This window comes from Lichenostomus cassidix, chromosome 2, assembly GCF_008360975.1.
Source record: "Lichenostomus cassidix isolate B80296 chromosome 2, HeHo_3.0, whole genome shotgun sequence".
Lineage (NCBI taxonomy): Eukaryota > Metazoa > Chordata > Aves > Passeriformes > Meliphagidae > Lichenostomus > Lichenostomus cassidix.
Window position 1 is genome coordinate 146902524 of NC_139482.1, and position 14880 is coordinate 146917403.

Below are 14880 nucleotides of genomic sequence, written 5' to 3' on the forward strand. Positions count from 1 at the left end.
ATCCCAGTAAATACCAGGTGCTGCAGGGCTTGTGGGAACAACCTATCCCAACAGGATTGGGATCCCATGGGGATGAACCCATCCTCCTGGGATCTCTATGGAAAAAACTGTTGTGGTTTTACCCCAGCTGGCAACTAAGCACAACACAGCCCCTCACTCACTGCCCTCAGCAGGACTGGAGGGAAGAGAACTGGAAAGGTAAAAGTGGGAAAACTGATGGCTTGAGATAAGAAAGCTTAATAATTCAAATTAAATACCACAAAATAAAATAAGAAGAAGGAAAAGAGAAGAAGTAATAAGAAGCAAAATAGCAAAGTGAAGCAAAGGAAAGCAGTTGCTCACCACTGACCCACAGACAGTCCCTGAGCAGGAGTCTCCAGCCAAATGTCTCCCCAGTTTTATTTCTGAGCATGTCACCATAGGTTTGGGGTATCCCTGGGGACAGCCATCCCAACGTTTTCCCCTCCCAACTTCTTGAGCACCCCCAGCCTCCTTGCTGGTGGGAAGAGGAATAAAATGGCCTTGGCTCTGTGTAAGCTGTGCTCAGGAGCAATGAAAACATCCCTGTGTCATCAGCACAAAGCCAAAACACAGCCCCATCCCAGCTACTGTGAGGGAAATTAACTCTATCCCAGCCAAAACCTTCATGTGGGACTGTGTTCTGTGATGGCATTTTGTGAGTGATTGTCTCTAACCCCAGAGCAGGAAGAGTCTGTAGGGAAAAACTCTCTCAAAGGCAATCTGAGAGTGGAGATGATGGTATATATAATTTTGTATGTAAGTTACATTGCATCTGTGTGTATCAGCTAGAATCTGAAGTGTGGTTCTAATTGATTTTTGGAGAATATAAAGGATTAAAAGTAAAAGGTAAGAAAAATGTCTACACTTCCCAACCTCTCCTCCCCAAATTACTTATTATATTAATCTATTCTGGCTGAAAGAATGTTAATTAGGTGAGAATAACTAGAGAGCAAAACCCACAAGGTACAGACAGACCTTCCTGTTACTTACTTTAATGGCTCTCAGCAGGTAAGACAACTGCAATTTCAAAACAAACAGAACAGACAGAATGAATCCTGTCTGTGTTCAAGGGCAATGAGCCTTAAAACAAGAGGGAGTTAAGGTTTAAAAAGTGATGTCTATTCAGGGCTGTATTGCAGGGAAGAAAAAGATGGTCTTTCAGGATCATTTTTTTTAGAAGTTAGTGATTCTTTGCTTACATTCCTGATGGCAGTGAGATGAAATGCTGCAGAAATGCTTTTAGCAAATATTAATCTGCATTTTTAGCACTCTAATGTCCACTGCTGGACAAAATTAATTGCTTTCCAAGAATGCTATAACAGTACTTTTTACTGGCAAAAACAATTCAGTTCATATTAAGGGAATATGGGAGATAATTCATAGAAAGCAAAATTTTGGTTTTGTAATTGCAGAAATGCTCTCTGGGAACATGATTCAAGGAGTTGTGTTCATCTACTCATACACTGAACCAACTGTTTTGCAATATTTCCTTTAAAAATAGTTCACAAACAAGCCATAAGCCCAAAATTATTTAAAGCAAGCACAGAATGAACATATAAATGGCACCACTATATTCTGCCTGTGGCAGGTCCAGAAGCAGAAAAAAAGTGAGATTTCACTCACTTTGTTTGGTTACTAAGTATTTATTCCTGTTAAACTTTATCCAAAAAACCATAGAGAGATCACATAAAAATTCTGTAAAGCAGCTATTCCTTAAACTGAAAGTCTAAAAAAGCCCTTTGTTTCTTATAAATTACAAGCCTACAGAATAGCAGCTTTCCCAGAAAAAGAGACAGAAAACCTCCATGTCAAAATGCCTTTGGACTCATAGAAAAATTGTGTGAGTCTACAACAACTTTTAATTTGAGGTGTGGCGTCACTGATGCCAGATAACTCAACTCTTCTTGCTAGCACACAAAAACCAATGTCCTTGTCAAGGATCCCCACAAGAGCAGTCCCTGAGCTGCACCATCCTCTCATGCATTGAGTGGAATTTGGGGGAGAGTGTTCATCAGCCCAGGCCAAAAGCTGTGCCAGGGACCTTGCTAATAACTAGACAGTAAAGAAACATAGAATCCTAGAGTCATTTAGGTTGGAAAAGACCTTTAAGATCATCAAGTTCAACCATTAACCCAGCACTGCAAAGTCCATCACTAAACCATGTCCCTAAGCAGCACATCAACACATCCTTCAAATGTCTTTAATCTAGGCAGGGTATGAACAGTGCCCTGGCCCTGCTTCCTTTAGCTCCCAGGAAAGTCCCAGCCAGGCAGAAGATTCACCAGGTCTCGTCTGACACCCACAGGAGGCTATGGAAGAAGTGATCTCCATGCCAGGGCAGGGTAGATGGAGCATATCCAGAGCAAACTGTGGTGAGCTGCTCCTCTTGCTGTGGGCAGCTGAGCAAGAGACCCATGATAAACCACAGCCTTGATCCCTGAGCTTTCTCCATCCCTAAGGTCTATTTTATGTACTTCCAGCAGTAAATGCTGGACTGTTTTTAGGTTTCCTCCTGGTGCTGATGGCTCCCCAGCCATGGGAGAGCCCCAGCAGCTCCAGGGCACGAGGCAGTAAACTGAACTCCTACCTGCTCTTTGTGCCTCGGCTCTCTCCCCGCTGAACACGAATGTGAGAAGAACCAAGAGATGGGGCACACGGCATCTTCCCATCATGGACATATCCATATCTCCTTTCTCACATCAGCTTGTCCTTTCTCCGTGGTGCAAGGCTTGCTAGAAATCCAACCCGCAGCCTAGAAAGGGAAATAAAGAGCAAGTGTTATCTCACAGCAACACAAACAGCAGTAATGATGCAAGTTATGAGTGCAACGTTTAGGAGAGTCGCCTCTTCTGCCTGTCATTTTACTTGACTAGACATAAACTGCTCAGACAAAGAGGCAGGAGTTCACCTACTTTTCAAAAGCTATACTCGTTCACTGGCTCTATTCACTGTGAAGCAGCTGAATGGAAACAGGAGAGAGATTACCAGATTATTATACTTTAATTGAGCCCACTGCCAACTACACAATCAACGCACTGGAGTGGAAACCATTCCTGACCTGGCCCTCCCACGCATTCATCATTAGGAAATACACAACGCAGAGCCCAGATACAAACCACTACAAATCTCACACACAACACGTTGCCACTTCGCCCATCACTGCTTTCAGTTCTGGAGCCCCAAAAATTACAAACTCTAAAACATGCTGCTGTTTTCATATTTGTATTTGTTGCCATCGATCCTTCTTTGTAGGAGCAAACTCAGCAGTTTCAAAACATGTCTTTGCACTATTTAGCTTAAAGAAGTGCAAAAGTTCAGGGTTATCTTCAATGTATGGCCTTTGGTTTGAGTTGACTTTGAATGGAGTCACTGAAGTCAGATGGCATTGTAAGAAGCCAGGCAAAGAGGCTGGGCTGTTAAAAGTTAAGCTAAGTGTTTTCTAACACTACATCAACACTTTAAAGTTATTAACTTATTCCTCTGTTTCATTATTTTTTATTATATCATAAAGACATTGAGGTTTCATCTACTGTTTTCACACACAGAAGGAAGTAACCATCTTCCCCTTTGCAGCTCTTACTGCCTAAGGCATTATTTTCAAAAACTTTCTCCCAGCTCCTGACTCCTTCTTTTCCTCTTTAATGAGTCTAATGACTTCTTTGTCCATTTTCTTGGGGAAGTTCTGCCTCCTCAGTCTTTTAACATGCACATCTGCTTCTCACTGTTGATAGCTGGGTAGAAGTCATGAAGGGGACACTGTGATGTAGTTCATAGCTGCAGGGTCGATTATGCCTTTTAGGATATTTCTTTTCAAAGCAACAAGGTTCTGTGGGAATCGCAGACAAACAGAATCGTGGCGTCAGCATTTGTTCAAAACCTGTTTTGATCAGTCAGATGTTGGGCCTATCTCCACCACGTATCTCAGCATGTTGTGCTGGTTTAGGAAATTAAAAAGGGGAAAAGTCTTATGAAGTTGTCAAGATGTCACATAAATCCTCATTCCCACAAAAAATGCAGGCTCTTTCCAAAAGATAAAATACAGGCTATTTTCAGAAGTCCGTGTCATATGCAGACATGGAGAAAAGCAATACATATAATAAACCCTTCTCTGCAAATAAATTTGGAATTATCTGCCAGCAGTGGAACATAAATACAAGAAAGATTACAAAAAAAAATCATATTTATTCATGTGCCAACTCTAAATACAAAGGACACAATCAGGTGCTGTAGTTTACACCTCAGCCAGACGATGTCCCTACCAGACAGTGAGGTGTTCAAGTTTGAGCCAGCTGGAAAAGGCTGCAGGGTAAAAGAGGCATGAAAATACCACTGTGCCCTACAGGAGTTGGAATTTCCTTCTAAATAAGTATGTTATTGAAATACCAATCAGGCAGCCACCTGCAGAGGGATCAGGACAGGCATTACTTGAAATATCCATGGGAGCTTTCAGCCCAAGGTTTTTTGCTCTCCTGGATTTTTTTAGGAAACATTGTTTTTGGGTACTAGCAATGGGACAGCAGGTTAGTGGCAGCAGCAAGAGCTCGGAAACAAGATCTGCCAAGAGACATCCTGCACTTGCAGCGCCAGGAGCTCAAAACGTCCTTTCTCTGTGTCTGGGCTTGCACGGCTGTGAAGTTTTATAAATACATTCTTAAAAACAGTCTTGGCCAGCTGCTAACCCACATGAGGCCAGGATAAAAGGAGCAGAGCACCAGCTGGTGTCAGTCAGCAGAACAACTCTGGCTCTGTGAGCAGGGGATGCAGGATGAGGCTCACTTGGTGCCTGTGGGATTCTACCCCAGCAGAAGAACTTCCTCCTTGGCCAGGACTGAGGGCTCTAAGGCCTCATTCCTCTCCCCTCCTTTCCAAAACACTTCAAGAACTCATTTCTGCATTATGAATGCTGCAAGGTGTCTCAGAACAGCCATTTAGGCTAAAAATAGTGGCAAAAAAAAGCCATAAATCAAATCAGAACATCTGCTTAAAACCTATAATCATGACTTGTGGTGGCTTTAATACACATTTATGGTTCAATATTATTCTTGTTTTCAGGCCAAAATACATCATTTTATCCACTTTTATAGCAGCAAGAACTGAACCAAGTCTCTTAACTTGCAGCTACTTTATGTACAAATATACCAGTGAAAGAAAATTGCCCTATTCACATAAACAGGACTCATGTCATGGCAAGGAAGTCTTCAGGGGTATTAGAAGAAAGGTTGGAAATAAAATATTTTTAGTGATAGGTTTTCCACGCTCGTTTACGTTTCTCACCTTAGTTGGCCACTTTGAGACTGAGCCCAGTTTGAAATTGCAGCAGCTGATCATTATTTATTTCCCTTTCCAGGAGAAATGGTCAAAAATAAGCCAAAAGTGAGGCAGTTTGGGCTTCAGAGTGATCCAAGACTAAGAAATTCTCTTTAGTTGACCCTATTTCCAAATGACCAACATGGGGATTCTTTAGTACTATTATTTTTAGTTCAGCCTGTCATGTGGGAATAATTTTCCTCAAAGAGGCCTAAGTCAATGTACATCATTTAAAAATACTTCCCATTTTCTTTTTATTTCACAAACATCACTTTGGGATTCCCTTGAGATGCATTAAGGGATATTGTAAAAAGAACTGACAAATCCTATCACGTCCTAGTTTATTGCCCAACTGCGGTCTCTGCGTCTGAGCTCCATTTTTAGTAGTTTAATGGGGAAAAAAGAAGTGAATACTTCTGGCTACATGCAAACATGATGTCGGAATGGCATCCCAGAGAAGCCTGTAAATGTTAAAGTGAGCCCTCTACACTCAAAATACAAGTGCAGCACTAAGCTATTCATACCATGTCACAGCTGAACAAACAATATGCAAAAGATAGGCACAAGTTCTATATAACTTTCAGGTTCAGGATGGCTTTTGGGGGGGTTAGTGTAGAGTTTTAGGTCAGTTAGAATCCATGGTAAGGTCTCTTTAGTTTTGAACAATAAGCAAACACTCCTTGGGGAATGTAGGGAAAAATGCATCAGTAAAAAAAAAAGAAAAAAGAGCCAAAGGAGAACTGGGTCTTCTCATCTCAATATTGTGATTCAGAGAACAAGGAGGGAAAACTTTTGTGGAAGAAGAAAAGCAAAACTGTTTGTTTAGAAGTGGCATCTTGACAGAATAAAAGGAAAAGAAGGGGCAGACACAGAGAACGTGGAAGGAAAGCTTCACAGCACTTCTAGGAGAAGGAATTTGTTTAGGCATTGGATCTGCCCCAACTCAGCCTCCCCAGAGACTGCTCTTCTGTCCTAGTCTGAGAGATGCCACCAACAGCAAAACCCACGTGAGTTAGAGATGGAACAACACAGAACACTTTCTGTGATCTCCGTCATTCTTCAGAGGAGTGATTCAGCCACAAATATCCATAAACCAAAACAAAATAGACCTGGAGTCATAGTAAGATGAGCATTTCAGGAGCTTGATTTATTAAAACTGTTTCTACCTCATGGGAACAAAAGTTCAAAGACCCCACAGGGATGGTAAAAAGACCACTGAATCAAAGTTGAATGTTACAAGTATGCCCAGTTATGTAGTTTAGACTCCTCATTAAAATATTCAAGCTCTTACTTGCATTTTACTAAATTATACCAGTGAACTGTTTGTCTTACTGTTAAATTCAAGGGGGGTTGATTCTATTATTGTGCTTGATTTCATCCATTCGTCTGCTGCCACTGAACATCACCATATGCCATATAAATGTTGTAACTATGCTGGCATTCATAATGTGATTTTAAATGTCTTTGGTATGCTCCTCTGAAGAAGAGGTTAGCCGGGGGTGAAAAAGACAGTGTCCAATTATACAGCTTTTCACACACACACAAAAAAGAAAAACAAATATAAAACCCAGCACACTAATACATCTGACATCTTAGTAGAGTCAGCTTGTTGATTGTGCCTCTTCCAACTACTGAACCAAGCAATTTAATTATCTAAATTATTGCTGATATGAGCAGGAAGCCAACCGTATAAAAGAGAAATGGGACTTTCTTCCCTGCTGATCATCCCATGCGGTTGTATATCTTTGTTCGATGATTTTTAAAGAAATCATCCGATGGCATTTCTGGAAGATGTGCATCTTCCCAGGCCTGATCCAAAGCCAACTGTAGTTAATGAAAAGCGGGACATTGATTTCAGTGGACATTGTTTAAAAACCCATGTGAATAATAGAGCAGAAAATTCTCTGCTAACACCAGAGCCATTCCTGTGGTATTTTGTTCAACTACGACTGATCCAAAGTCTGCTGAAATCAAGGAGGAGACTGTCAGCAGCCCCATAGGATGTTGGATGCAGCCATTCATGCACCCTGCTGGCAAAAATCTCTTCAAGGTCTGCTCTAAGTGCTGGTGAGGCTGCAAGGGGTGGGATGTCGCCTCTCTTCTTTCGCAGTGATAGAATAATAGAATTGTTTGGGTTGGAAGGGACCTTCAAGATGATCTCATTCCAACTCCCTGTTATGGGCAGGGACACCTTCCAGCAGAGCAGATCACTCAGAGCCCCATCCAGCTTGGCCTTTGGGCTGCATCACATCTCAAGAGCAACTTCTACCCCAATCCCTAAAAAGCCAATCAGATGCAGAGCGATGGTGAGCCAAAGCAATCCGTCAGCTTTATGGGAGATGAAATAGGGTGGTGGGAAAGATCAGCAGACCATTCCATCCCATCGATTTGTTTGCCTTAGCTGAACTCTATTACTGCCCTGAAATACTTGGTGCTGCAGCTACCCAGGCCCATGAATGATTATTATTGCTGCAATTGGAAGTAAGTTTGATTGTGTGAGAAATAAAGTCCATACTGATAATTTAGGAGGGGAAAAATAATAAATAGCTGTTCCCCAAGTGACAGGTATCTGTCCAGGAGACAGAACAGAACAGGAGTTGAGTGGGGAAAAATATCCTAAAAAGAAGCATAACCTAGAATCCTAAAGGGCCATAAAGCACACTCCAAGGATTAACTCAACATGGGCATTTCCTAATTTGTGCCTGCTCCACTCTGCAGCCTGAGAAATGTTCCTTTAACCTCTGTGGTGCTGCATGTGCTCACACAAGGAATCCTGAGAGAAGGTCAGAATTAGAATTCAGCCCCTCTTGACTCCTTAACCTATGCTTGGATCGTGCATTCCACAGACTGACCCCTCATAGATGCATTTACCACAGACACTTTAAAACAAGCCCTCACTGGTTGTCTGCCAAATCACTGCTATTCTAAAACACCCTCACTGCTAGAAGAGGACTTTGTAGTGTATTTCTGCCTGCTGCATTGTCTGCAGGCTGAAACCTTGTCTCACTATGCCCAAGTATAACATTTCAGTGTTCTGTCCAGAGGAAGTAACTCCAGGTTTAAATTGCACTCTTGCATATCAAGCTTAGAAATCTTTCTACTGATTACCTAAGAAAGTCCAAAAGTAACCTGGAATGAAAATCTATATGACAGACTCTCTCTTTGGCTTTGGCATCATCGACCAGTCTGTAAGGAAAATCTCCACTGCACCCTATGAATGCATGTGTTTATGGACCAGCCAAGTGGTAACTCCTTCTCAGTTCAGCTAACAAGGAGTTTGAATTTCAAAAGAAGTTCTACATCTAAAAGGCTGGTTCTGTATAAAATAACAATTGCTCAAGTGTCTTGGTTAGCCTGACTGAAATAGTTATCAAGGAAAAGACCCATGGGAAGTGTCCCGGAGTATTTGTGAGGTCGAAGGGATTAGAAGAGCTCATAAGGGGAGGCTGATAAGGGGAAACTTTGCATATCTGATTTGATTTGTGAAAACAATACCTGAAAACAGCAGTTGCCCAAGAACCAGGCACCAACACCTGTAGCACTTGACTTGTACTGACAGCTTCTCTCACTGTGTTTATTTAGTCTCTGGCAAAGGCAGGAAGAATATCTCAAACTTGAAACTGAAGCATTGGTTCAGTACTTCTAGATGCATTTTTTTTAATAGCAAAGTAGCCTCTCAGGGCTGCATTTTCTGTGAACCAATTTTTCCCCTTAATTTTGACTTAGTTTTCTTTACAAAGCTATAGCCTGCACCCCTTTAGCATGGACCAGGGAACTAGGAACAGAACAGGATACTCAGAGCTCAGTTAATTTGTCATAATCTCATTTGCACTATCCTCTTCTACCACCAAAAGATTCTCAGGTATATAATTCAAGTCACATAGATTGGGAATCAATTACAAAACATGTTGGTCCACATTCTGGCTCTGCAGTGGCTCCTCCTTTGGGGTGCAAATGTATTTAAATATTGTGGATATTAACACGATTATATTATTAGATACATAATAATTTAGGAATGCTGTTGGATTTACTGAGGGGGAGCACAGACGCCAAACCACAAGACCCAGCAGCAGGTGCAGAGCTCATCCATCCCAATAATGACTGTATTGCACCCAGCTAAGTTAGAAAACTTTATCCATACTTTTTTGTCTGCTTCTTTTAAACCTGGCAATGCTAAAATGTCTCTCGTGTTGGTGCTGCAACGGAGTTTGCGGCATGCATACATCCTAAAATGGAAAATCCATCACCTGCAGGAACACAAGGCACACTGGCTATTTGGGGTAATATATAACATCATTCCCAGAACTTCATTGGAAGAGGAGCCCAATACACATTTTTAAATTAACCACCACTTCTGGCCGCAGGGTGTACAGATTAAAAAGGAGTGATATAAGCAAGACAAAGACCAAAATGATGTCCAGAAACATTATGGTAGGAACAGTTCGTGGTGAAGTGGAAAATCCTGAGATTTTTCCTCAGTACTGCACGTTCAAACTCTCCTTAGTGCAGTATGTATGAAGCATGCTGCTTTTGTACAGGGTCACAGAACACCAATCCTTGGGCCTAAGCCCTATAACCTGCACTGGCAAAGTCCTACAAATCCCATTTCCCCTCAAGCAGAGGCAGAGCAGTTCCAACCTACATTAGCTATTAGGAAGAAGCCTTTAACATTTAGCCCCCAGAGGCTATTCAATATGAGAGTACTCCACTCTTACAGGGCCAATTTCCTGCTTTTTATATCCTCATGGAAGTTCTTACAGCTCTTGGAATGAAATTTAATATTTTCTTTTTTAGTGCAGTAGAGGATTATGTCAGTAAAAAGACCCATATGTCATGGCTTTATATAGCTAGCGAGCAGAGCTGGAGCGAGGAATTGGGATGGGGTAACAGCCTAAATCTATTTGGAAAATAAGCAACATACTTTCTAACAAAGAGGAGCCTGGTGAACGCATTTCCCAGAACTCTTAACTGGGGCAAGAAAGAATTGCTTTGCATTCCTTGCTCTGAGCCTTATGATAATGGCCTGGATAAGCAGAATCCCTACAAACTCCAGAAATGAGCTCATACCCATTGTCTGTCACTCTCAGGGTTATTAACAGGGCCATGCTAATTGGAGATGTACCACACACTCACCTACCACTTCCCAACACTGCTGCTGAACTATTAAAATGACAGAAAATTTCCCAAACACAGGAACATCAATGCCTCCTACTTGCACCATGTGGGTGAATTCATCATCCATGTGTTCCAAAATGATGATGGACATGTAATGTAATGAAAGTTTGCTCAGAAACAACAAGTGCATTTGATTAAGAGCTTTAGTACTGCAAAGCCTTTCCATGGTCTAATTTGCATAGCCTTGGCCTCTGTAATGAAACCCAGGACTACTGTGGACACCAATGCACCAGAAAAAGTGAATATCTGTGAATAAAGGCTGTGAAAGTAAGAGGTATCTGTCATGACTTGTGGAGGTGCAGATGGCAGGATTACATCCTCAGCTCTGAGGCTTTCCCTCTGTACCCAGCACTCCCATTGTGTATCCACTGCCTGAAATCCACCTGAGCTGAATATCTCCATGCTCTCATCCTCTGAGAACAAGCACAGCCATTTCTCTTTTAAAACACCAGAAAGAAAAATGACAATTGAGCAGATATAGGCAGCTTGCAAGCAATCCTTTCTCACCAGCATTCTAGAAAAAGGCCATTATTTACCTCCTTGTTGCAGCAGTGCCCCAGGGTGGATTCACAGTTAGTTGACTTCGTAACAAAGCATTTTGGGAACTGACCTGAAACAAAAAGTGGTACTGGAACTGATGTAGGATTGCCGCTTTAATTTCTCATAATTGCACAACTCCAATAATTTAATGCAGAGGCAAATCTTGGAAGCCCCAACAAAAGAACACTAAGGTTAGACACCTTACTCAGCTTAGGTGTCTGCAGACTGGGGAGGTTGTATTGAGGATTTAAGACTGAAAATCTTGGAAGTGATTGCCTCTAGTCTCTTTTTGGCTCTGACCTGAAAGATTTCTCTTTCTCATGAAAGGAGCTAGGCTAAGATGAGAGAGAAACACTCATCTCCCCTGACCACAGAGGTCTGCATTGTGGATGTTTTCACCATCAACACAGACTCTTAAAACATGAGAGAAATGAGAAGCATGGCCTCAGTGCAGGACACTTTTGAGTGAAAACAAATTGGATCTTTGATGTCTCAGCCATCTCTGTCCAGCACCATGGCCACCATGAGCATGGGACAGGCAGATCAGGGAACACAGGCAAGTTGACCAGAAGCAGAGTTTATCACGTGTCAGAGATCCTAAGTCCAAGACTGAGACAAAACACACTTTAGCCCTCTCAAGTTCTGAATGTGACACACAGGAACTCACTGACTGTGAATTCTTCCATGATTTTACCACAATGCCAGAAGAGAGAAACCTTCAGGGAAGCTCTGCCTTGTCACTTTTATTGTCACTTCTGCCCCAAGGCCTGTGAGTAAGATGGAAAACTGAGTAAGATGGGATGAAAGGATTGAGAGCAGCCCTGCAGAGAAGCAGTTGAGGGTTCTGGTGGATAAGATGGACATGAGACAGCAATATGCACTTGCAGCCCAAAAATTCAACCACATCCTGGTCAGCATCAAAATCAACATGGTCAGCAGGCTGAGGGAGATGATTCTGCTCCTCTTCTCCACTCTCAGGAGATCCCATCTAGAGCAACACTGGAAAGACATCGATCTGCTGGAATCCAGATCAGGCCAAGAAGAAGATTAGAGAGATGGAGAACCTCTCCTATCAGGAAAGGCTGAGATACTTAGAGTTTTTCAGGCTGGAAAAGAGAAGGCTCTGGGAAGACATTAGAGCAGCCTTACAGTGCCTAAAGGGGCTACAAGAGACCTGTAAGGGGACCTTGTGTCAAGGACTATGTAGTGATAGAACAAGGGAATGGCTTTAAACTGCCAGAGGGCAGGTTTAGATTAGGTATTAGGGGGAAATTCTTCACTGTGAAGGTTGTCCAGAGAAGTTGTGGATATCCTATCCCTGAAAGTGTTCAAGGCCAGGCTGGATGGGGCTTTGAGCAACCTGGGATAGTGGAAGGTGTCCCTGCCCGTGGCAGGGAGGTCGGAAAAAGGTGATCTTGAAGGTCCCTGCCAACTCAAACCATTTTATGATTCTAAGAAAACAGAAGATGATCAAGAAAACACTGAAGTACAGCAAATAATGGTCTGACAGTTGTAAATTAAACAGGAAAAATATACCTGGACAAAACATGTAAACTATCCCTATTTTCTCACAGGAAGGGCTCTTTTCACCACTGTCACTCACATAGAAAGGATGAGATACAAAACCTTGTGCTCTACAACCCATACACAGCTCTCACAGCAGGCAACTGGCAGAGACAAGAGGGCTGTCACATAGGAGATGGTAAGAGATGTTCAGCTACCCCTGCACCACAGCTGGGTCTGCCTCTGTGCTTAAGGTAAGGGCTGGGACAGTGTCAGGTCAATCATCCTGATGTTGGCTGCAAGGGTTTTCAGCCATTTCAACTCTCACCCTGTCCCATCCTCTCCACTCTGCTTCCTTCCTTTTCATTCTTCACACAAGTTTCAGAAACAGTAGTGAACAGAGAGAAAGCAAAGAGGTAATGTGCCATGAAAGGAAAAAAGGAGTATACAAATCACGTGAACGAAACATGAAACAATATCACACTCAGGTCTTCCTAACATTCTCATTTATTCATATTTAATATTTAAAATTTTCATAATTAACTGTAGGAAAAAGTGCCTCAAGCTGTCTCAGAAAGACCTGAAACTCAAAAAATTTCTTAATTCCCTTTTCCCGACGTCTTCATGTGCAATTTCCTGAATTTTTACCTTAAAAGAAGAGAGAGCTATTGGGTAGGTAAGTAGTAGATAGCAAAGATTTTATTTGATAGTTAGGGGGGAGGATATTTTCAAATAGATAACGATATAGACTAGTTGCCAGGAAAATAATGCCAAAAACAAAACTGGAAACTTTGGTGGAGGAGAAAGAGCATAGAAAAATTGTAGAAATGTAAAAATGGTACCTATTTAAACAGCAGTGCTAGAACTTAAAAAAAATTAAATCTGCGCTTTTCTGGACTTTAAAGCTTAGTTTCAAATAATCTCACAATACACTTTTCCTTAAGACATAGTAGTGCTGTGGCTGGGATTTATCTCATTTAAGTTTAGGCTGTAGGTGTCTAACTAATATTTTATGTGGTTTTATACTTGAACTCCTTTCCAGTTCATAGAGGAAAAAAAGAAAAAAGAAAAAAATCCATACCCAGATTGATTTTCTCTTTCTCATGAGGAAGAGAAAAATAAATTAACTACTCACAAGAAGTGCTTATTTTCCCCTGACACAATAAAAGAAGCCTGGTCAGAGAGCAAAGATTTAGATATTGGTGTCCCAAGAGATACCAGTATTTCAACAGATGTCTGTCTGGTCAAGGTGACATTAAAAAGTCAGCCAAAAGCAGTAACAGCGAAAGATGGTAAAGGTAAAGACATGAAACTTTATCAAGTTCAGAGGGCGAATAGACTCAAGTACAAAGTCTTTCTCTAATGGGGAACAGAAGAAGCACATCTTGATTTCTAAACAGATCCCCCCTCCTGAATGATGAAATGGTCTTAGAAAAGAAGGTTTGGTAAGAAGAACCAAAACGGAACTAGGAAAAGCAATGACTTTTTGAACTTTAACACTAATTTCCACAAGGATAGCTTAAGAACATTCTGTGCAGAGTTTAGTCTATTTTCTGGGTGAATTATAATGGATATGGGAACCAAAACTATGGGGCACTCCTGGATTTCCTGAAGGGTTAAACTTCAGTCTGAATTTTCTCTGTCCATGAATTGGGTAGGATGAAGCCATGATGCTCAACTCTCCCAAATGCCAGTGGGTGACGCTTTGCTCTCACTGACTCTGCAGGCAGCCCAGGAGACCTCACCAGGAAAATAAAAGCTACAAAAAGGCACTGAGTACCTTGGCCTTTCTTCAACTGTTTTGCACAAGATTTCCTGCTCCATTCAGGAGCAAGAAGATACTTTGCTTTCTTTTCCTTTTCATGCCAAGGAAAATACCAAAGTACTAATACATTGTCATGGGCAGAGATGCATGTGAATTGACATCTTGTATGGATAAGCAAATATTTCAAACATGTTTGCTGTCTGAAGAGCAAGTGTTTCAATCTATCTGTTGCCAAAAAAAGGAAAAAAGAAAAAATAAGAGGATGTGATTGTGCTTGTTTTGCTGTTTTGTCTTTGTTAGCAAGACTGACAGCCTGTTCTTTAAGAGATAAAACAAGTGTTGTAACTTGTTTTTTCATAGATACATATGAGACCTAATTTGATGTAAGGAAGTTTGTCATATTCATGTTGATATATTCAGAGAACAACACTTATTTATAGATTACTGCAGCTGAAAGAGACAATAACCTGCAGTCTGACCTCCTGGCCAATTTAAGTCCAGAATTATTCTTATCAATCCAGTATACCATCCATGCCTTGTTCAAAGTTGCAATACTTTTCCTGATCTAT

The 14880-nt window shown here is 41.5% G+C and overlaps 1 protein-coding gene across 1 annotated transcript in view; it reads right to left on the reverse strand.

Annotated features, from left to right (window-relative positions):
* Positions 1–14880, reverse strand: part of COL22A1 (collagen type XXII alpha 1 chain) — a 221667-nt gene that overhangs the window by 191150 nt on the left and 15637 nt on the right. The window contains exon 2 of the mRNA XM_085053637.1: positions 2609–2773. Coding sequence (XP_084909763.1) covers positions 2609–2705 — 97 coding nt within the window. The 5' untranslated portion in view covers positions 2706–2773. The remainder of the gene's footprint in view (positions 1–2608; positions 2774–14880) is intronic.